The sequence below is a fragment of the Amborella trichopoda genome, chromosome 8 (genome assembly GCF_054954075.1).
Source record: "Amborella trichopoda isolate Santa Cruz 75 chromosome 8, AtrichopodaSantaCruz75HAP2 v2.0, whole genome shotgun sequence".
Classification (NCBI taxonomy): domain Eukaryota; kingdom Viridiplantae; phylum Streptophyta; class Magnoliopsida; order Amborellales; family Amborellaceae; genus Amborella; species Amborella trichopoda.
Window position 1 is genome coordinate 1,975,206 of NC_142343.1, and position 23,889 is coordinate 1,999,094.

Sequence of the window (23,889 nt, forward strand, 5' to 3'; positions counted from 1 at the left end):
CAATGCACGGGCAAAGTCTCTCTCTCTCTCATATGGGCAATGTCTCTTTCTCTCTGCAGGTCTGTGTGTGCAATGAATGTGCAATCTCTCTCTCTCTGCAGGTCTGTGTGTGCAATGAATGGGCAATCTCTCTCTCTCTGCAGTTCTGTGTGTGCAATGAATGGGCAATTTTTTTCTCTCTCTGCACGTCTGTATGCTATGAATGGCCAATTTCTCTCTCTCTCTCTCTCTCTCCCCCCCCTCCGCAATGCACGGGAAAGTCACTTTCACAGCTTCCACATCTCTTACTTTCTCTCTCCCTTTCTCTCTCTCAAACACACACTACGATCCTTTTTTTTTTTTGGCTTGTGATTGTACTGAATTTACCTAAAAACGTAATAACCAAGGTTGGGTGCCAAGAAATGCACTGACAGTCTCTGCGTATGTGTGTGTTGTTTGGGTGGGAGACGTACATGAAGGTTCTTTTTACTGAAATACTGGTTTGAAGAATTCTGTATCCTTCTATATGATAATAATTTATCTGTTAATGAGTGTAATCATGCTGCATAACTAACAATATAGAAACACGGCTCCTTTACTTAACCGATTGTTGCTTCCAAATGTTACATAAATGCCACAAGGAGAGATTTCCTCTGAGAGAGAGTTTCCGAGCAGCTGCTAGTGCAGAGAGAGAGAGGGAGGGAGAGTTTCTCAGAGAGGTTTCAGAGCAACTGTCAGAGTAGAGAGAGAGAGAGAGAGAGAGAGAGTTCCTCATAGATTTTGGCACCTGTGAGTGTGGGGAGAGAGGTCCCTCTTTTTTGTTGGGAGTTGTGGGGGTGGGTTCAGCACACCTGCCAGTGTTATCATATATAATATAGGAAATGTGTCTTCATATTAGCAAAAAAATGACTGTTACCATATTCTATGCAGGAAAAGTAGTGATTTTTGACCGAGGAAAGCAGAGTTTTGAGTTTTACTAATCCAAAAGAAAGGGAAGAAGCCTCTCTATCTCTATCTCTCTCTCTCTTTCTCTGTGTGTGTGGAAATCATATTATATGTAAGTTTATCGGAAAGTGGTCACTCAGAAGTGCAAAAGCAGAGAGCTTATCGACAGGAAAGAAACAAAAGTATTTCTCGGAAGCATTAAAACCCTCAATCTCTGCTTCTTCGCGTTCTATGTAGTCGTATGTCACCTAGCAGCGCTCATTTACAGTGGCCTCTCTCTCTTTCTCTCTCTCTCTCTCCACTCTCATTCCTAAACAGAAGTGGTGTCTCTCACTCTAAACTGCAACAGAATGTCTACTGCAGCCATGTACAGGGACCCCAATCAACCGATAGAAGAGAGGGTGAAAGATCTCATGGCACGCATGACTCTAACAGAGAAAGCAGCTCAGATGGCCCAGATCGAACGGTCAGTAGCCACTTCTGAAGCCATCAAGCACCTATCCATAGGTACAGATATATCCACCTTCCCAGAAGTTCATGGATGGATTTCTTATTTTAGTTTTATATTCACTCTCTTATCTTTTATATATGGTGAATGTTTGAAACGGAGATTATAAATGGAAATTAGCAATCGATGTCTGTGCGTGTGTATGTATAAAATACTATATAAACACATGGGCTTATGTTGTAGCATAAGCCCACTTATTTGTGTGTGGGGTTTGTGATTCTTGCATTAAGATTTTTTTCCGGGACTCGTGTAATGCAAAAGGAAGCATTCTTAGTACACCTGGACCCAGTGTCTCAGCTCAAGAATGGGTGGAAATGGTGGACGGTTTCCAGAGATTCGCACTCGAATCACGACTCTCCATACCCATAATCTATGGCACTGATGCTGTTCATGGCCACAACAACTGCTATGGAGCAGCTATCTTTCCCCATAACATTGGCCTTGGGGCCACAAGGTCAGTTTTTCTCACACCATTCCGCCCTTATTCCAATGTAATGTATCTTTTCATCAATAGTTTTTCCATGATCAATTTCAACTTTATTTGTACAATGTTTAACTTCTTAATGGAACAAAGAAGAGCATAGAGCATATGCACAAGTAGAGAGTACATTTATACGCAGTATTGTATTGTTAACAAGTGTGAGTTTGTATATAACCATACATGATACAATTAACATCTTCAAAAAATAAAAAACAATACAATATGCCCATGACAATGTCAAATATTGCATATGAGCACCAAATAAACAAATATCATCATCGGCAAAGCCTTTTTCCAACTAGTTGGAGTCAGCTACATGATGGTCCGTCATTCTGCTCTATCAAAGGCCATATACTCAGTGAGGCCATAAGTCTCTATATCGTTTCTCACTACTTCCAACCATGTCCTCTTGGGCCTACCAAATAATCAAATTTGACAAATATAAATGTCTTATTAAAAGTTTATCTATGCACATCATGTCCTTGATATGCCCCCTCAGAATCAACAAGTATAGGGAACAACTTGTCTATATCTCTGCTTGGTGAGCCATTCTGTAAAAATGTCTGCCACCTGTTCATTGGTCTCTTTGTCTTCAATTTTCTCTCTCACAAAGTGTTGATCTATATTATTACGTTTGTTCTTTCCACGAAATACTGGATTCACGAAAAATGGCTATTATACTTTTGCCACTCTCTTTTGTATTTTCTACACCAGGATACCAAGTTGTTCCCCATTAAAACACAATACACATGACTGATTTTCTGGTACTTGGGTCCCAGTTGAGTTTGTGTTTGAAAAGGCTATAATCCTTATGGAATTCATATCCGTAGGGTCAATTTCAAATCAAAGCAGCCATTATTTGTAGAGGCCCCTAATGTTCCTCAATGTCCTCTGGTAGCCTGTAAATGATCCCTTCTTGGATTATGAATGTATTTACTTACCTGATAAACTGCATAAGATATATCAGGTCTTGTAAAAATAGGTTACTCTGAAGATAAACTCTATTTCTGTATTCTTCTGGATTTGAAATAAGTTCCTCAAAACGTTCATTATCTCACAATCTTCTATTCAAAACTGCAGGTGTAAGGGGTGGCTTTGCATCTAACATTCTTGTCCCTTTTAAAATGTCCAAAGCATATTTGTGCTGCCTAAGTACCATCATGTATTTCTTCATTTCAACTTCTGTGCCTAGGAAATATTTTAAATCCCTAGACCCTACATGTGGAATGCACCAAAAGGAACTTCTTTAATATAATTCACCTCTGAGCTACCCACAAGTATAATATCATCGACATAACTTAGTAGAATGGTGATATTTGTTCCATGATGCTGTATAAACAAAGAGTGGTCCACTTGAGTTATCTGAAATCCATACTCTTTACTACCTTACAAAAGCTATTGAATGATGCTTCGGTGCCTGCTTTAAACCGTATACTTCTTTTAGGTCCCCATGTAGAAATGCATTTTTAACATCCATCTGCAAAATTTGCCAATCATGTGTTAATGCAAGGGATAAAATAATTCTAACAAGAAAACTTGATGTCGATAGAAAGAGAGTCGTACTCGATGGAAAGAGAGTCGTACCTTTGTATTGGATGCCAGGTTTGCACTGATTTTCTGAGTTAATTTTTATCCCCAACATCCATGGACTGTGTTAATTTTGATCACCAACATTCATGGACTGTGAGATACTAGATTTGATCATTCTTGAGTGTCAAGGGACATGCCGGGCTCTTGCTCATTAGTCTCTACTTCTTGATGCACAAATGCCATTCTTGATATATCTTTCTTGGGCTGCTCAATTTCTTTCTTCTTTGACAGAGTATCATCTCTGTCACAGCTTTCATGGGTTGTACTTTGATCTTCCTCAAATGAGCAACTTCTACTAGCTACTAGTTCATCATGTAACAAGCTCAAACGACATTTGTTAGCAGTAGTACATGAGGAAGAACCAATTTTAGGTTCTTCAGTCGCAACCTGAGTGTCTCCTCATTCAAGTTTTGTAAGTTTTGGAGGATAGTACATTTATGTCTCATCAAAGGTCACATTTAGTGAACACAAAATTTTCGTGGTTCTTCGGTAATAACTATGATATCCTTTGAGCATATGCTGTACCCCATGAATATGCACATTTAAGTTTTCGGCGTCAATTTATTTATTTGACTTCCGTCCATCTGAATATAGCAGTGGCATCCAAAAACTCATAGCATGCTATAAGCCAGTGTCTTCCATGAAAAATGAAGTATGACGACATTCTACCAGCATTCATGGAAGCCAACCGATTAAAACATGCACCACAATGTGAAATGTTCACTCCATGTTGATTTCAGTACACTATTAGCATGTATCATCCATGGGGCTTCCTCTCGATATGTCTATGCTTTCTGTTACACTAGTTTGTTATTTGTTTGAGGACAGGAAAACCGTTGCTTAATTCAGCTGTTGGAAAGGAAGTCTCTAAATTTATCAGGCGTATTCTCCCCTCCTCCATTACCTCAGAATCGAGTAATCCAGCATGGGAAATTTTACTAAAACAAAGGATCGAAATCCGACAAAGACATCAAAAACATCATATTTTTGCTTTAACAAGATCCATGTGAATCTATTATAATGATTAATGAATAAAAAATAGTATTTAGAATGAGATTTAGATTCCATAGAAGGGTCCCAAACATCATAATGTATTTTTTTTTTGGTAACTATTGTATTGATTGAAGAAGGAGATACAAGGATCAACAAGAGGACCCACAGGCCAGGCCTCTCGGCAAAAAGTGGGCTAACCCAAAAGGGCCCTATACAAAAAATGGGTAGGGCGTATAAAATTGCCCATTACATAGGATGTTCAAAAAAACCAGAAAGTCCAAATTAAGATAAATACGAAAAGTGCCAAAAAGTCCTGAAGCAGTTTAAGCATCCACTGCGCTCGCTCCAGCCCCTTCCTTGGCTAGATGGTCCTCCAGGTCATTTGATTCCCGCCAAGTATGCATCCATAAGACAACTGTATCCCTACAAATGTACATAATCTTGTCATAAATCGAAGTAAGGTACCATGGGGGAGGCGTGTTCCCAGACGCCCAAATGATTATGTTTTTGGCATCTCCTTCAACCAACAAGGGTTGTCGCCATGCAGGGTCAAACAACTTAAGTCCAACAAGAAGAGCCATGGATTCAGCCAACTGAGAGTCGGCGTGGCCTATATTCTTGGAAAATGAGGCCAAGATATTGCCTTGGTGATCTCTAAAGACCCCACCCACCTCTGTTGAATCAGGATTACCGAGGGAGCACCCATCAAAATTGAGTTTCGTGAGGCCAGGTGGAGGAGGTGACCGGTTGTTTGCACGAGGGCTCTGTGGGGGTTGAAAGAGGAGGACTTCTTTCCAATTTTGAAAGAATATCACGGCCGGGATGCCTTTGAAAGCCCTTGTGATTGGAGGCCCAGAAAATGACAAGTGGCCAAAGTTTTGTGGAAGAGAGCTGAAGCTTCACTCTTGGCTCCTCAGAAAATTCTTGAATTTCGTTCAGTCCAGATCATCCAAATCTTTGCTGCTATGGAGGCCTTTCCATAACAACCTGCCCACCTTAGGCTATGGAGAGTCCAACGAAAGTTTGAAGAGCTCTGGGAGGTAGGCGGGTGTGACCCAGGTGAGGCCAAAAAGGCAACGTAGTTGACTCCAAAGGCTATGGGCAAGTTCAAAGTGTAAAAAGAGGCGAGGGTTGCTCTCTTCATCACTGAGGCACATGACACAAAGGTTGGGGGATGGGAATACCCCTCCGTTGGAGTTGGTCGGCAGTGGGAGCTTGTTCTGAACGTGTTATCCAATTGAAGGCTTGCACCTTTGGTGGGGCTATAGACGGCCACACATTGGATACATCAGATTTTTCTTGATCAAAGCTTCATGTTGCAGTAAGAGGCTTCATGTTGCAATAAGAGAGGGGTAAGTTCATTGAAACCAGGTGTTGGTGATCTAGGCATGCCCGTTGCGGCGAATGTGTCATATTCTTCACCTAGTTCTCCAAGCAGGTAGAGTACATTATCATTGCTAATGTCATGAGCATTGACAGCTAGTTAATCACAAAGTCTTTCACTTTATTATGGTGCTCAATAATAGAAGAGTTCTCTCTCACACTGCTGGTGTTGTCTGCAAATATGCGTCAAGCTTCCCTTAGATGATTGAGCGTAAAACTCATGAAGGATATCCCACAATTCTATGACCAACAAACACCTCTTATTTGATATGTCTTGGGAAAGAGTGGAACTTATTCAGCCTGATGATAATCTATGGCAACATGACTCCTTCTCAATGAGTTTTGAGGGGAAGATAAGGTTCTGTTGACATATCCCACCAACCTTAACCCATGCAAAATTTAGGGGTGGCAATGGGTCGGGTATGGGTCAGGCAGGTCCAGCTATAACTGGACATGGACCCGGACCCGAACCCCTAACCCGATAGTTCTAAATTAAATATACTCAGACCCGTACCCGACAGGCAACTAAGGACCCAAGACCTAGACCCGTACCCGACACTAGCCAATAACAGAGTTAGAAATAGGCTGTGTGTCATTGTCTCAAACACCCCAATGCCCCTATATTTATAGATCTCACCCTACTTAATTCTTCCTACTCCCATTGATGTGGGACTGATAAACCACAGCCTCTCTCCTTCTACTTTGTACATACTTCTATTTTGTACATACTTCTTTCCTTCTTGGAAAAGACCACATTTGCATGTGGACAATGCCTGCCGTATGCCCTTCTTGGAAAGGTCCACTCACCACATGGATTTACTTTTTGTTCAAGGCCTGCCTTCCCCTTCCCTTGCTTAAAAGGATTCCCCATACAAATCACGTATACCCTTCTTGGAAAGATCCATCCTTTATTGTTGGTTTAAATTATTGAGTGGTAGGTGGGAGGGGTTAGAGAGAGAGAGAGACTTGAAAATAATCCCACATCCAAAGATTTAGAAAGGTAATATGAGGGGGTATCCTATAAAAATGAAGGGTGGGTTCCTAAACATGTGGGAAGCTGCGGTCCCGGGTCGGGTATGGGGCAGGTCCACCAGTACCTGACCCGTACCAGAAAATATTCGGATCCAATATATGGGATTTGGACCCTACCCGTGGGTCCAAGGTTTGGACCCATACCCCGACCCATGTCGGGTATACCCAACGGATATGGGTCGGGTTTGGGTCCATTGCCAGCCCTAGTAAAATTCAAATATTTTCACTCTTCCAGATTATGAGGTTGGTAGAGTCCAATTTAACAAAGGCCACATATAAGAGCATGTTAGGAGTCAAAGGAAAATTTGTAAATGAGGATGTCATATTTGTGGTAGCGAAAGGAGGTGAGGAATACTAGTTTTTTTCTTTTTTGTCCCGTAATTGGGGTTTGAATTCAAATTCGTCTTTGAATTTAAATTGGGGTCTAAGGCAAAAGGAGGAGAGGAATCTTACGAAGTAATGGATCGTCCAAAGCTGAATCTACAATTGATCGTCCAAGCCAACCTAATTCATCTTGGACATATTTATTTTTAACCAATGTTTTGAGACCCGGATTGGCTAGGTGAACCGGCTATCAAGTCTGGACTGGTGAATTGCCAATCCAGATCAGTGAATCAAACCGATTCTCCAGTGTGAATCAGTTTCTAGGAAAAAAAAAAGAAAAAAAGGAAAAAAAAAATGTTATATGTGGGGATTGGGGGGCCCAGCCAGTATGGATCGCCTGGTTCCCTGATGGAACTGAGGGAGTCCAAAGAAACTAGATCGATTCGAGGTTTCGACAAGGAACCAGGTCGGCTTGGACTGATTCCTGATATAGATCGGCAATTCCCCATTAGGATTGTGAGTTTTTAAAACAATGCTCTTAACAATATAATATGCCTATGGCAATATGAATATTTTATGAGTACAAAATAAACAAATATGGGAAAAATAAATGTCTTATTTACAAGCTTGGACTGATTCCTGATATAGATCGGCAATTCCCCATCAGGATTGTGAGTTTTTAAAACAATGCTCTTAACAATATAATATGCCTATGGAAATATGAATATTTTATGAGTACAAAATAAACAAATATGGCAAAATTAAATGTCGTATTTACAAGTCTGTCCTGGCATACAAATCTTAATTCCTACTACATCCTGAGAAGTCTAGTTGTGGTAGGGGTGGCTGCGGTTGTATGAGTACTAGTTTTTACTTGTTGTAGCAGTGTAGTAATAGTACTACTACTAGTCATAGTAGTCACAGTAATAGTTGTTGTTAATGGAGTATTGTACTAGTAGTAGGGGTTGTTGCTGTTTTTTTCTTTTTTTTTTGTTGCAGTGGGCTAGTGGTAGTGCAGGTAGTAGTTATTGCTGTTGTTGTTTCTTTCAGTTCTAGTAGACTAGTAGCTCATGTTTCTTTCTGTCGTAGTAAAAGCACAAGCAGCAAGAGCAGTAGTAGTAGTTGTTCTAGTGGAAGCAATAGAGTCGTCGTCGTAGTAATAGTAGTAGCAGTGCCAGTAGCAGCAGCGGTAATTATTCTATTACAATAGATATTATAATAATTTAATGGGTAAATTGGTTTTACGCAGAAACCCGTTGTCACTAAATTGCCAGCCCATAAATGGGTCACATAGTAAATATGCAATAGATTGAAGGCTCTAAAAGAGCGCCATATGGTGTGACTTTATCGGAGTTGTCCTATTTACACAGGCTACAAGATTATCTGATTCATTCAATAAATAGCATAAGGACCATTTATAAGGAAAAAAAAACATCAAGATATTTTATCAATAATTGTGCTGCTAAATGTACAAGGCAAAGTCCATATATGAGAACCAGTTAAACTGTGAATCAATTTTTAGAAATAAAGCTGACAGTTACAGTGTCCTGGCAAGCGATTGGATTTTGTTTTTGTTTTTTAAAAGGAGTTTAATTTAAACTCTTGATCTGTTAAACTCTACTCTTTTTTATTGAAACTTGTGATCAACTTTTGTTGTTATTTTGCTTTAACTTCTTTTTTTATGTCTTTAACTCACATTTACCAAAACAAAAAGAAAAAGAAAGAAAAACTTAACATATATATGCATCTTTTGAAACACTGATGTCTTGAGTTACTTTGATATTAAGTGTTTTGAGTATGGACTGGCTCCTGACTGGATCCTTTTCTGTAGTCAAAATTCCTTTCCCAATGGCATTCCATCACTCAAAACTAACTCAGTTACCAAAGCAGGTTACTTATGAGGGCCTCATTTTTTCTAGCTAAAACTGATAAATGTCTTATTATTGCTCTCAATCAAAAGGGTTATAATAGTATTCTCCATTAATGAGTTTCTCTCTGGGTTTATTGTAGAGACCCAGATTTAGCTCGGAGAATTGGGGAAGCAACTGCAACTGAACTTCGTGCCACAGGGATCCACTTTACATTTGCTCCATGTGTTGATGTACGTGCTGATCTCCCCCTTATGGTTTGATAATAATGTAAACTAATTTCGTATTGTTGAAAAGAACGGAAACCAGGATGAAATAGAAAATGAATTTTGTAATCACTACAGTAACATCATTTGTTCCTATATGATCCAGAGAGAACACACACACAAACACCCACACTCTCTATCTCTCTCTCTTTATGTGTGTGTGTGTATATACATGTATATATACACACACAGACATTGCCAGGTTTACTATGGTGCTTCTCTATATCTTAGGGGGGGTTGCTCTAATTACTTATTTAGTTGTCATTAGCCAAATACAATGAGTAGAATTGCCCAGTTATATGTGACATGAAGAAGCTCACGATGCTTTTCATTAAATTTATTTATAGTTTTCATAATCAATGTTTTCTGTATGTTGGATGTCCACTATATTGTGAGGCCCCTGTTTATAGTTTTAGATGGAGACTTGACATAATTTAACCTTAATTGATATAGGTTTGCAGAGATCCAAAATGGGGAAGATGCTATGAGAGTTATGGTGAAGACACAGAAATAGTGAGTAGCTTGACCAGCATAGTCTGGGGCTTGCAAGGATCACCAGCCCCTGATCACACTAAGGGCCACCCTTATATTGCTGGAAGGTGTAATAAAACCAATCATTGTTATTTAATTTGCTTTCTTTTCCTATTTCACCTGAAACTAAAATCTTCTCCGCAATGCCATCGGACCTTTCTTATGAATTGAAATATGGGCGATTGAGATCTCTCTCTCTTTGTACTGCTGTTAGTTGAAGGCATTTAAAATGCCCACAATGTGTACAAAACCTTACAGGACTACCTTTCATTGTTCTATTAGTTGGGACCTTTCTCTTTTGAACTATGGGTGATTGAGGATTGAGTGGGGCTTTGGCTTGAGTGGTTAATGTATTGAGGATTGCACCACTAGTTCCCAAGTTTGAATCCTTCTGCTGAACCATCCAAAAAAGATTAGAGAACAAAAAAAAAAAAAAAAAAAAATTTATTTATTTGAAGTGCTATTAGCTGAAGACCTTAGAAAATGATCACCTCATCTACATCACAATACAAGACTACCTAAGTATTTTCAAATAATGACGAACCCCCTTGATTTACTCGACTCCACTTACAAAATTTGCTTATATCACAATTCCACTTCCAAAAAAAAAAAAGGAAAAAGAAAAAGAATGAGAAAATGAAGGATGAAGATGGATTGATCATTCTTCAATAATTATTACTCCTGAAGCATCAGAAAATGATCACCTCGTCTACATCACAATTCAAGATTACCTCAGTATCTTCAAATAATGACTAACCCCTTGATTTACTCGACTCTACTTACAAAATTTTCTTATATCACCATACCACTTCCAAAAAAAAGGAAAAAGAAAGAGTAAGTGAAGATGAAGAAGGATTGATCATTCTTCAATAATCATTACTCCAGAAGCATCTTTTGGAGAGAATTTGTAGTAGTGTTGCTGCTCTGCAGCTTGTTCATTAATGTTTTTTGTAGTCTTCTTTGAGAACTTATTGTATGTGAAGCTTTCACATATGGAAAGCATGTGAAGGCTGATCATCCCTCTGTTGATCTAAAAATTTGTACTGTTAGTTAAGCTGTAACCAGGGTTACCTCGACCTTATCAATCAAGGTTGATGGGTGGTGGAGATCAATCACCTTTGTTTTTTTTGAATGAGAGAGCTTCTCATAGAATACACTACTTCTACATTTTTGTCTATTTTTAGGATCTTAGGAAACTGGATATAAAATTCATGGATACAACTGATTGCAGGAAAAATGTCATTGCTTGCATGAAACATTTTGTTGGAAATGGAGGCTCAGAAGGAGTCAATGAGGGAAACACAGTGTTAAGCATTGAAGAACTAAAGAGTGTTCATATGAAACCTTTCATAGACTGCCTTGATCGTGGGATTTGCACAGTCATGGCCTCTTATACATGCTGGAACTCTGTGAAGATGCATTCTAACCATTTTCTCCTCACCCAAGTTCTCAAAGAGCAATTGGGTTTCAAGGTAAATGCAACTGTCATTTTTTATGAAAGATCTTAAGGGTCTTTCATTTACTTATATTTCATCCTCTCTTTTACAACAATGCTCTTCACGTATTTAGGAAGGGTCCTCATTGGGGGGACTCAAGAGAACGATCATTATGCCTTTGGGTTTACTTTGTTTTATAATTTATTACAGGGGTTCTTGATCTCAGACTGGGAAGGTATAGATGAGCTTTGTGAGCCTTATGGCTCAGACTACCGCTTATGCATTAAGACATCAATCAATGCTGGGATAGACATGGTTGGTGCGAATTTCAGATCTGTTTATCTCTCTCTCTCTCTCTCTCTCTCTTTATATATATATATATATATATATATATATATATATAAGAAAACTCTTAAAAATACCTATAAGCGAAATTGAAGAGTGTTTCGCCCCACTACGGACATGCTATGTCCATCGCGGTTTTGCCTTAAAAACCGCCACGGATCTACCGGAGCCATGGCGTTGCCTATGTTTTTTTGAGTAAAAAAATACCGCAACGGACCTACTATATCTGTTGTTGTCTTTTAATCCATGTCGTCCGAAAAAATCGGGTGGCGCTGAGCCTATGGGTGAAAATACTATTCATATTTGCCCATAGGCGTTGCGTAGTGGCTTCCATATATATATATATATATATATATATATATATATATATATATATATATATATATATATATATATATATATATATATATATATATATATATATATATATATATTCATGCAACGATTGCATAGTAATATAATGCAACAACCTTCATCAACCTTGTTAGGGCCATTTTTTTTATCCAAATTTTGAAATATACATTCTTCTCACTCTAATGAACAATCACAAAAAAAAAAAAAAAAAAAAAAAAAAAAATGGAGCCTAGAAAGTAATTTTTTAGCCCAATTAACATAGTATGTCAATTTTGATAAGATGCTTAGATCTAGGTCTTAGAAGGATTTTTTCTTTTCCAATTTTTTTAGATGGCTTTATTATCGTTAGATGAACAATGTTAAAAAAAGAAAAAATGATTTTGAGTTTGTAAAGACTAAGATTTTCAAATTCGCCAAATGAATGGTCTAGATTCGTTGTTGGAGGGGACTCATTTTGACCATATCTAAGGTTCAAATTGAACTCTTTTTTTTTGGGGATTGATTATTGAGATGAAGAGTGTGTGTGCAAAATTTTGGGTCATACAAATACTACAAACATGGTTTTCTATAAGTGTGGTTGCATCATACTATGATACAACCGTTGCATGAAATCACTGCCCATATATATATATATAGGAAAAAGATAGAGTCAGCCAGGCTGCTTATGACAATCTTAGCCGACGACCTAGATTGAATCTAGTCGATCTGATGGTCACAACCTCATTTCGTATTTTAATTTTAATTTTTTTCATACATAGTCAAATCACTTGAAATTTTAGACTCTTTTCATCAAGGCGCACCTAATAAAAATATTAAAAATAATTTATAAATATAAATTGACCAAAATACCCTTGAAAAGTTTCGGGGGTATTTTGGTTGATTTATTTTTTGCATATTGTTTTTTTATATTTTTATTAGATTTTCGTATTTTTAAAGAATAGATGCTCAAAGTTTAAGTAATTAACATTTGTAGAAAAAAAATTAAAATTAAAATACGAAATGAGGTCGTGACCATTGAATCGAGCTCAGATTCAATCTGGGTCGTTGGCTGAGGTTGTTATATAAGCAGCCTGGCTGACTCTATCTTTTTCTATATATATGTATGGGATAATCTAAACTTCACCTTCAAATTACAAAGGTTCGAGATAGAGAGAGTTGTGAAGGGCAGATTTATTAATTTTTAGTCTATTTTTTAAAAAAAGTTACTTTTGTGGGGCAATTTTGTAAATATTACTACAAGACAAAGGGTACTTTTGTCATCTCCATAAAGGGTAAAGTTGAAATTTTAACTAAAAGACAAGGGCACTTTCACTTTACAAATAAAGTTCCAGGACACTAACTTCCAAAATGCTATTGTACTTTTGTGAAAATTTCAAATTTGCCCTTGCTTGATGGAAAAGTTACCAATTTAAATAATTATTTAATAAAAAAATATTGATTGTTTTGATAAAATACACCGATCACAACCCCTTCTAACTTGAACCTTTGTATTTTGAGGGGTTGTTAACTCTAGACAAACCCTATATATATATATATATATATATATATATATATATATATATATATATATATATATATAGGAAAAGCCCTCCCAACGCCTATAGGTGAAAATAAACAGTGATTTTGCCTACTCTCATCATCATCAAAAGTTCATCGCATGGTCAAGATTGTCCGATAGTACTTCATTTTTTATTTTTTTTCCTACAATTCGGAATGATCTGAAATTTGAAGCGTGTGTACAACTTAGTGAGGCACACTTAATAAAAATATTAAAAAAAATAATTCACAAAAAAATTGACCAAAATGCCCTTGAAACATTTCGGGGTATTTTGGTCAATTTATTTCATGTAAAATATTTTTTTGATATTTTTCATGGATTCGCCTATTTTTTATGAACACACGTTCCAAATTTTAGATTATTCCGATTTGTAGAAAAAAATGAAAAATGAAACACTACTGGACATCCGTGACCGAACGATGAACTTTGGACGGTGATGAGGATAGGCGAAATCACTGTTCAGTTTTTGTCTATAGGCGTTTTGTAATATCTTCTATATATATATATATATATATGGAAAATATTGAGATTAACCCACTAGCTCATATGAACATATGAGCCCAATGGTCCAGATTGAATTTGGGCCAATCTGACGGTCACGGTTTCATTTCGTGTTTTAATTTTAATTGTTTTTCTACAAATCCAAATAACTTGAAATTTTAGAGTTCCAATCTTCTCATCAAAGCGCATCTAATAAAAATATTTAAAAAATAATTTGCAAAAACTATATTGACCAAATACCCCCGAATATTTTCAGGGGTATTTTGGTTAATTTATTTCTTGCAAATTATTTTTTTGATATTTTTATTAGATTCTTCTATTTTGAAGAACGCATGTCTAAAATTTCAAGTTATTTGAATTTGTAGAAAAAAACTTAAAATTCAAATACTAAATGAGGTCGTGACCTTCAGATCGGTCCAGATTCAATCTGGGCCATTAGGCTCATATGTTTATATTAGCTAGTGGGCTAATCTCAGCATTTTTCCATATATATATATATATATAACCTTCAAACACCTTTATTGAGACATTTGAGTCTATGCAGGTTATGGTGCCCTTTAGGTATCAAAAATTCATAGAAGATTTAGTTTCTCTAGTGGAATCTGGGGAGATTCTAATGGCTAGAATCGATGATGCAGTTGAGAGGATTCTCAAGGTCAAATTTTTAACTGAACTTTTTGAACATCCATTCATAGATAGATCCTTATTGGATAAAGTTGGATGTAAGGTGAGTTATTCACAACTATTTTGGAACTCAGTTGTCACTAATTCAATGTTTTTTTCTTTAGTGGTTTCATGTTGTTTTTTATATTGGGTCGACACCATGTAGTGTCGACCCAGTACAACACTAGTTAGAAGGTATGAGTTAGCTCAAGTGGAAGGATCGAAAAGGGCAGGGGTAAGCCCAAAAGGTTGTGGTTGGAAGTAGTTCGAAAAGATATGGAGACTTATGGCCTCATTGAGTGTATGGCGTTGAATAGAGCAGAATGACGGATCATGATTCATGTAGTTGACCCTAATTAATTGGAAAAAGGCTATGATGATGGTGGTCTTTTTAGAAGACGACAGCATGCTGTATTGGCATGATTTAGTTACTACTCTCATCTGTTTTGAGAGAGAGAGAGAGAGGTGAAAATACAGCACTTTTCCTTGTAATTCCACTTTCGATCCTTATGTTTCTTGGTTGATGTAGACGATGTTATTATTCTGTGCTACTTATTATGTTCAACTTCACAAATAATACGCATATGATGTCTTGGCAACTAATGTGTAAACAGATGCATCGAGATTTGGCTCGAGAAGCTGTTAGAAAATCTCTTGTTCTCTTGAAGAATGGTAAGGACCCAAGTAAACCATTTCTTCCTCTCTCTAAGAGCAATGGAAGACTCCTAGTTGCAGGTAAACATGTCAATGATCTTGGGTATCAGTGTGGAGGGTGGACAATCACAAAATATGGGAGCAGTGGCCAAATTACAGATGGTATGTGCCCTACTGTGCACATTTTAGAAAGAGATACATTATTGAGTTCATTTGTCTTATATGTCTCTATGGACCTTGTAAATAAAATCATTTGATCCTGATGTTTTGTATGATCTTGGGTTTTCTTTCATTTAGGTTCTTAGTAACCATGTGGTGTTTTTTATTTGACAAAAATGCATTTGTAAGCCCTAGAGAGAGTGATGGAAGACAGTCTTATGGGCATTACAGCAGTGCTTAGTCTTATCCAGTGATATTAAAAATTGCCAAGCTGACTCAGAATCACTTGAGACAGCTTGGGACCAGTACCCTTCTGGAAAGACTTGGCCAAAAATCGGGCAAAGTCTCTTGAGCCTAGGGTCCCTCTTGTTGGTTTTCCAGAAAATTGGCTGACTTGTTCCTTAGCTCAGATTCTTTAACCAACTTGAGCTCAGGACCCTAGTGAGTCGAACCTGAGAGAGAGAGAGAAAGAGAGTCTAGTCTCTTACAATACATTACATTCAAAATTTACCATCTTGGAAGCCATTATAGCAGTAAAGGGGGATAACATGGAGGTAATATTCGAAGCAAACCCAACTCAAAGCACATTCCAAACACTAAAATTCACATCAGCAATTGTGGTTGTTGGCGAGGAGCCTTACGCTGAATGTGGAGGTGACAACCAAAAGCTCGAGCTCACAACCGACACCATAGAAATGATAGAGTTTGTGTGTTCAAGGGTCCCAACACTGCTAATTCTTATATCAGGTAGGCCTCTCATTGTGGAGCCATTACTGGAGAGCGTGGAAGCTTTAGTAGCTGCATGGTTGCCTGGTAGTGAGGGTGGTGGAGTTGCTGATGTAATATTTGGAGATTATGAGTTTCATGGCTGCTTGCCTAGAACATGGTTCAAGAGAGTGGATCAACTTCCCATGAATGTGAGGAACTCAAATTATGATCCTTTGTTTCCCATTGGGTTTGGGCTCAAAATGAATATGAAAAAAAAGTAGTTGATGTTGAGTTATAAAAAACAATAATCTCTCTCTCTCTCTCTCTCTCTCTCTCTCTGGTCAGTGTTCTGTGTGTATGTGTGTGTTTGTATGTGTTTGGTCTAACATGACAAGCTGCAGTTAATTTTGGGTTGCATCAATCCATCCAGTGCATGGGCAAAGTCTCTCTCTCTCTCTCTCTCTCTCTCTCTCTCTCTCTCTCTCTGCACTTGTGTGTGGGGCCTGGGGTTAACTTCAGCAGGTAAGAATGAAATAAGAATTCCATTCATACCTACCACTCAAGAAAGGTTAATCATCAAAAGTCATGCTACATTTTGACTGAAAGAACCTTCATGTAGGAGAATCCCAACTTCAGTAAAGTGAAAGAAGATCCCCTATAGTTATCAAATGCCACCACTGACCCTCCTCTCTCTCTCTCTCTCTCATCAGTCATTGAGTACTCTCTCAGTGACACACAAATCACACATACATAATCATTGAATTGCGGATATTACTTAATGGCTACATTTGCAGACCATGATTATGAAGACAAAAAGCCATTGAATTGAGACAATGGAAAATGCCAAAAAAATCTTATTCTTGCAGGACTTTACTATCCATATACTCCCTCTGGCAAAACTTACTCTATGGATAGCTTCTTTATTTCAAATTTTGGGGACGTGATCTCTAGAATTTGTCAAATGACCTCAAACTAATAATAATAATAATAATAAACTCTCTCTCTCTCTTTGTCCAAAAAAATATATCATCCCAAAATTGCATTGGAAAGATCTAATTTTTGGAGGGAATGATCTAGATGTTTATGAGCTCAAAATCCTTTTTTTTTTTATTTAAAAATAATCATCCAGCCATAATTAGCTGGATCCCTAAACTTCAGATAAAAAAAGTTACCCCAAGTTAGTGTTTTTCCCTAGGGATGTATAATATGCTGCAGAGGGAGCAAAGTATACGCGTTCATGGAAAATAGGTTAGGTCAAATGTGAAAGCAATATATTAATTAAAGAAATCAAGGACTTAAGAGTTAATAACAAAAGTCTAAGCCTTCCATTTGGGGCCTAATGTCCTTTTATCAAGTAGAAGGTCATTGTCATGCTTTTTGAAGTTTCAATTCTCCATCAATGATCCTCATAATTTTTGAACATGTATATTGCCTTTATATAAAGCTGAGCTTGCATTGTCCTCCTAAAGCATGAAGGACAAAAAGCACTGGATTTCATTTGGCCCTTCTCTCTCTCTCTCTCTCTCTCTCTCTCTCTCTCATGTAGAAAGCTAAAGATCTAGATCCCCAGCCTCTCTCTCTCTAGTTATGTGCCCTTATCATGAATGACTTTTCTTCTCTCTCTACAAACTACTTCATAAGGGAAAATGATATCACTATCCACATGGTTGATACCTATGTTCAATCCGAGCCCATCGAGTTTGTCAGAGATCCGGGTGGGTTTGTACAAGTTATAATACTAGAATGTAGGAACTCGCCTGCCAGTTGCTATGAGACCGACCACACACGCCTTGACGAGTCCAAATAACTCGGGCGAGTCCACTAGCATATCACATTGACCAGGAGCCAAGTGACGGTATCCCTAAATTCGTGCCATTTGAGGTATGAATGCGCCTACCATCTTACGATAGGATCAAATTAAAGGAATAAAGTTAGAAAGAAAGTGCATTCCTATGCAACTTGCAAAGAGGGCCACAAAAAAGTGGCAAGTTGTAGCTTTTTCTAAAGCCAATAGTAACTATTTTCCCTTTAATAGGTTCCCTTTTCCCAAGTTTACAGGAAAGAATATACATTTTTTCTCTCATGGATTTCTTTCTTGGGTTCTCTCTCTCTCATCTAAGAAAAATAGAAAGAAGGAAAGGAAAAACCATTATCTCTCTCTCATGGTTTTTTTTTTTCATACATTCTCTCTCATGGATTTCTTTCTTGGGTTCTCTCTCTCATCTAAGTAAAATAGAAAGTATCAAACAAAAAACCATTTTCTCTCTCATTGGTTTTCTTTTCCCATTTTTTATTTTCTCTCCCTCTCTTTATGTTGCCTTTTCTGGTTCTTTTCAAAGTGCATGGGCCACATCACATGCAAGTGACATAGGTGGGCACTACTCTTCACAATAAATGAAAATATATAATAATTTGTTTTCATATATATAGAGAGAGAGAGAGGAGAGAGAATAATTGTTTATTCCATTCAGCAATTGTGGACCATTGGGTTAGATGCTGCATTGGAAAACAATGTGTCCATGTTCAATTCAAAGGACCCCAAATAACAATTAGTGCCCTGCACTGGTGGCCCTTATAGGATATCCACATAGGATTAGTACGGTGAATCTAGCAGGGAAGAAAGCAATTATTGGTGCCCCACCATGAAACACAGAAGAGAGAGAGATAGATCAATGGCTATGATATTCTGCAATTGCTCTCAAAACATCAAAATAACCAACCAACCACCCACATATACAGATAAACATATGTGAGAGAGAGAGAGACCCTCCCATTCATACAGACACATACCTACATGAGAGAGAGAGAGAGAGAGAGAGAGAGGGAGACCATTTTTATAGTTGGCCAGAGCTTAAAGTGGTACTCTGCAATATGCTAGGACGAGCACCTTCTCAAGGATCAGAATGGAGATTTTGTGCAGATGCCAACCAAATCATTTCTACAAGAGGAAGCCAAGGTGATTTTCTAGAGAGAGAAAGCAACATCTTTGCTTTCCCTCTCTCTCTCTCTCAAACCAATATAGGGAAATCCTCCCACTTCAACCAATTTTCTAAACATCCAGAGGAATCGAATGTCATGATCAAAGCGTTGAAAGGAACACTGCTTTTGAGAGAGAGAGAGAGAGAGAGAGGAATTCAAGCATTTGAATTATGCTAGAGAGAGAGAGAGAGAGAGAGAGAGAGAGAGAGTCGGTGAAAGACAAAGGAATTCAAGCATTTGAATTATGCTCCAAGGAAGTTATGCTTTTTTGCTGGAAAAGAGAGATGATTCCATGAAAGCTTTTCTTCAAAGAACAGAATCTACAATGGTCTAAAGACCCCAAAAAGAATCAGCATTCAATTACTTACGAGGAAGACTGTAAATAATGAGAAGCAATCACAATCATGGGTCAAGTTAAGGAAACAAAGGAGCTTTCTCTTTGCTAATTAAAGAAACAAAAATTAAATGAGTATAGCAAGGCCCCCATGCGAACAGGGAAAGCAGTCATGGACCTAGCTTAAATATTACAATAATAATAACAGTAATAATAATAATAATAATAACAATTCGGATTAAGGAGGCCAAATAATTTGCAATTATTAACTTTAGGAATTGAGTTTGGGCTTAAGTGGTTAGCAGTTGACTTTAGCAATGCTACGTCTCAAATTCGATTCCTACCCCCGCCCTGCCCCTTCAAAATAAAAAAATAAAAAAAAGCAAAAAAAACTTTATATAGAGAACCCTCAGATGCAAATTTGTCAATTTGACCGGTATTCAATGCTGCCGAGAGAGAGATGATTGCCTCTATGACTGGATGAAAGATTATCAGTCCCCACTTTGCGTGCGTGTGTGCGCACATGGGTATGTGTGTGTGTGAGAGAGAGAGGCTTCCCTCCATTACAAGAAAGAAAAACTCTGCCCGACCTTCCCTCTCTCTCTTCTTGTTTGGTGAAGCCACCATTTGAAGCAACTTAAAGATATACTGTATAATTCAGTAAAATTATGCAATAAGAAGACAATCATGCCCATAAGAGATGTCTCTCACTAAAAAACAGATACTATAAATTCATTGAATGCAAATAGACCAAGACATGAAAGGAAGAAAGAGAACCAGAGAGCCTGAAACTCTGAAATGCAAAAAAAGAAGGATAAATAAAACATATATATCTCAATTTACAACACATACCTCAGAAGAGTATCTGAGGATGGAAATTACCATAAAATTCATGCTTCTATCTTCTTTTGTACACTATATAAACTTGGAAGCTTCCCCTTTCAAATACACAAGCACTGGACTTCTGCAACTTCAGCGACTACCAGTTCATGCGGTAGCAACTTGAAGCTTGGTAACAAACTCGAAACACAAACACCAAACCAGAAGCACCTTTTGATAAAACCCAACTCAACCCATATCCTAGAATTGGACAAATTTGATAAAATCCCAGAGAGAGAGAGAGAGAGGGGCTAACGAAAAAACAGATATGGAGAGAGGTGAATTCATTGACACCATGAATAGCATAGCTATGAGTTTTTTTTTTTTTTTTTTGGGGGGGAGGGAGGAGGGTGGCAGGGTGGGAATCAGAGATAGAGAGATGAATTCATTGATGAACAACATAGAAATGAGAGAGAGTGAGAGAGTATCAGCAATAGTTGTGAAGGTTGTAGGCCTGAAGCCGATACATCAAATGCTGTGTCCCCATATCAGATTCGTGGAGCTTTTCCTCATAAGGACTAATTGTCCGAGGCGGTGAAATGTACATAGTAGCCTTAGCTTGAGGGACTGATGAGATGAAGGAACCAACTTCTTCACTGGTCTGGTTTGGACTGAAAAAACTATTGAAATTTTGGGTTTTAATTGGATCACTAGAAGTACTGAGCTGAGTATTAAAGGCCTGAGATTGAATATTAGGGGAAGGAGGAGAAGGGGATCTCTTCTCCGATAAATTGGCAGTTGTTATATCGTGTATGCTCGATCTTCTCTTGTCTTTGCTTCCTGAGCTGAGTCTTATGAAGTATTTTTGGGCATGACTTGCTACCTGAGTAGCTGTTCTTGATTGAACAAAGTTTCTCGATATGTTTCTCCAGTCACCTTTGCCATGTTTCTTGAGACCCAAGAGGAAGAGCCTGCAGTTGGTGATAATGAAGTGGGTCATGGTGTAGAGAGAGAGAGAGAGAGTCATGAAGGTCAATCACAGAAATGAGTAATAGAATCCAATTGAAGGAAAAAAAAAACGCACACGCACAGCCACACACCCAGCCATGGACTGATCCTCTGCCAAGATTCAACAATAGAGAGAGAGAGATGAGTCATGAACCGGCTGTTGGACGCGAAAATGAGTCATGGACACACTCAAAAAGAAAAAGAAACACACACACACATATGAGCGATGGAACAACCCATGAGTTGCCAGATTAAGCTCAAAGCCTAATATTACCAAGCCAACCTCTCTTTAAACATGTTATAACTGGTAAAACTAAGAGGAAAATAGAGTAGTTAAAGGAATTAATTATCAGTAAACAAATGTCATATATATTTTTCGAACTAACAGAAAGCTGCATATGGTATATACACACATACTGTGCCCAAGAAAAATACACAGATGGAAAGTGCTCTCTCTCTCTCTCTCTCTCTCTCACAAATACACATACACACACAGATTTCAATACAAACACTAGTTCATCTAATTTAAAGGAAAGTCTCTATCCACAAAGCAAATAAAGGAAAACAGCACGAACTATGGTCATCCTAAATAACCCAACAAACAAGAGAGTCATATAAGAAATTGGGAGAAGGAAATTCAGAGGGCCTAGAGTAGAAACCTGTGCTCATCTTCAGACCAAGGGACCCCTTTCTTCCTTTCATGATCAGGTGGCTTCGCCGAGGCCCTCCTAGAGCCGTTCTTGAGGCCATCCACTGACTGAGAATCACCTGAAAACCAATCCAATCGAAACCCAGAGGAATTATAACTTGGAAGCTCGATCCAACCAGCTTCGATTCGACTGATATCATCTACCAATTGCTTATAATGTCCCATAAGATCACTGATTGTTTTTCCGGGTATGATTTTAGCTATCATGTGCCATCGATCTGGGGTCTCTTTGTCATATAAGGCCAAGGCCTTCTCGAACAATTTGTTCTCTTCAAGGGTCCAGATTGAGCTTGGAAAATAGGGGGCAGAAGAGTGGAATTCCATCTCCCACTTCATCTCTCTCTCTCTCTCCCTCCCCCCTCTGTCTGTCTGTCTCTATCTCTCTCTCTCTGAAGAATAAGTTACTCTGTTTTTCTCTCTTGTGGAAGAATTTCAGCACATGCACACACTATCTGCAACTCTCTCTCTCTCTCTCTCTCTCTCTCTCTCTCTCTGTGGAAGGAGTTGAGCACTGAGTGAAGACCACAGCCTCTATGCACCAGAAGCAATTTCAGGTATCTATGGGAACAAAAAAAAACAAACCACGAAATCACTTGATCAACTCCGAAATCTCTCTCTCTAAAGAAACCCAACTAATACAAGAGAAAGACTGCATCACACCATTTATAAGTAGGCCAACCTGAACCAGGCAAAAGAAAGTAGAGAGAGAAACTGAAACTTCAACGATTGAATTGATTGAATTGACTTGGAACAGCTGATTAAGTAAGATATTTTGAATGCAAAAAAACAAAGTTCTAGAGAGAGAGTAGCCAAAACAGAGAGCAAGAGGCCAATGGGTTACAACATGAAAAACAGAGGCCAATATGAAAATGCATTTAGAGAGAGAAAGAACAATTCAGATGCCAAGAATTTTCCTTTCGGCAAAGCTACTATGTGCAGAGAATCTATAAAAAGGAAGAACCTCCTACAATTTAAGAAATGCTTGGCCATGAACCAGCCATTTTATACACAGTAACAAAATCTCGAACCCCCTTTAGTATCTGAAGATACCCAAGAAATTTTTAGAGAGAGAAAATGGTTTTCCATTTAAAAAGCATCAAAATTCTCTGCAAAAAGAACCCAATTCAAAAAATTCAAGAGCCCACCTCAAAAAGAGCAAGCCCAACCATGAGAAAATGAGTGCAAGACTAAGGAAATGATCAATTAGATTCTTGGGGTCATTCTTATACTAAAATCTAGAGAGAGAAAGAGAGAAAAATGTTACCTTTTTGTGGGATCCAAAGGAAAGAAGAAGGATCTGCGCTTCGAAGGAAAGTGGTGGCCGAGTATTGGGCGTGCGGTGTAGTGGACACTCAAAAAAAGGGGCCCTTGCATAACGATTCATATCTGTAGAGAGAGAAAGTGTGAAAACCTCAAAGGAGAGAGAGTGTGTGTGTAAAAACTTAAAAGCAAATGTGGGTTTTGTTTTTTCTGTCTGTCATTCTGCAAGAGGAGAGAGAAAGTCATATTTGAGCGTGTAGAGAGAGAGCAGAAACTAAAAAAAGCAGCTGTATTTTTTTTCAATCTCTGTCTTTCTGCTAGTCTAGTTGTGCTGCTGGGGCTGGCATGACCTCCACTAACGTTCTCGGCCACGCCTTTCTCTCTCTAACAACTCCCTCCTTCTCTCTCTAACTATTCACTTAGACCCTTTCTCTCTGCAACTGTAGCAAGTCGGATCAGTCGTCCCCCATGGGCCCGCATGATGTGACCAACTGCTCACCTC

At 38.1% G+C, this 23,889-nt stretch overlaps 2 protein-coding genes across 10 annotated transcripts; one reads left to right on the top strand and one right to left on the bottom strand.

Moving 5' to 3' along the window:
* The first annotated feature begins 9 nt into the window (after positions 1-9).
* LOC18437850 (uncharacterized) lies at positions 10-16,709 on the top strand. 8 transcript variants are annotated; one of them, XM_088873251.1, is made up of 9 exons: positions 10-101; positions 1,288-1,431; positions 1,694-1,886; positions 9,246-9,336; positions 9,823-9,968; positions 11,132-11,372; positions 11,547-11,651; positions 14,639-14,821; positions 15,372-15,670. In XM_088873251.1, exons 1-9 carry the CDS (start codon positions 77-79, stop codon positions 15,666-15,668), a joined length of 1,425 nt encoding a protein of 474 aa, XP_088729377.1. In that variant the 5' UTR covers positions 10-76; the 3' UTR covers positions 15,669-15,670. The 8 variants fall into 8 exon arrangements, with proteins under 8 accessions (XP_088729377.1, XP_088729379.1, XP_088729380.1 ...); XM_088873253.1 differs by having other exon boundaries at positions 14,639-14,749; XM_088873252.1 differs by lacking the exon at positions 10-101 and adding an exon at positions 910-1,163.
* Positions 16,710-20,298: 3,589 nt separating this feature from the next.
* LOC18437849 (transcription factor DIVARICATA) lies at positions 20,299-23,532 on the bottom strand. 2 transcript variants are annotated; one of them, XM_020669687.2, is made up of 3 exons: positions 23,392-23,532; positions 22,078-22,685; positions 20,299-21,381 (listed from the first exon to the last, which is right to left on the bottom strand). In XM_020669687.2, the coding sequence occupies exons 2-3, from the start codon at positions 22,461-22,463 to the stop codon at positions 20,898-20,900; spliced, it is 870 nt and encodes a 289-aa protein (XP_020525346.2). In that variant the 5' UTR covers positions 22,464-22,685; positions 23,392-23,532; the 3' UTR covers positions 20,299-20,897. The 2 variants fall into 2 exon arrangements, with proteins under 2 accessions (XP_020525346.2, XP_020525347.1); XM_020669688.2 differs by lacking the exon at positions 23,392-23,532 and adding an exon at positions 23,273-23,364.
* Positions 23,533-23,889: the final 357 nt, after the last annotated feature.

Excerpts from the sequence above, each read along its gene's own strand:
- LOC18437850 (XM_088873258.1), top strand. The coding sequence starts at position 1,275 with ATGTCTACTGCAGCCATGTACAGGGACCCCAATCAACCGATAGAAGAG. Across the intron at positions 9,337-9,822 it reads CATTTGCTCCATGTGTTGAT|GTTTGCAGAGATCCAAAATG; the intron begins GTACGTGCTGAT and ends TAATTGATATAG. Across the intron at positions 11,652-14,638 it reads TCAATGCTGGGATAGACATG|GTTATGGTGCCCTTTAGGTA; the intron begins GTTGGTGCGAAT and ends GAGTCTATGCAG.
- LOC18437849 (XM_020669687.2), bottom strand. The coding sequence starts at position 22,463 with ATGAAGTGGGAGATGGAATTCCACTCTTCTGCCCCCTATTTTCCAAGC. Across the intron at positions 21,382-22,077 it reads TGGTCTGAAGATGAGCACAG|GCTCTTCCTCTTGGGTCTCA; the intron begins GTTTCTACTCTA and ends CACCAACTGCAG.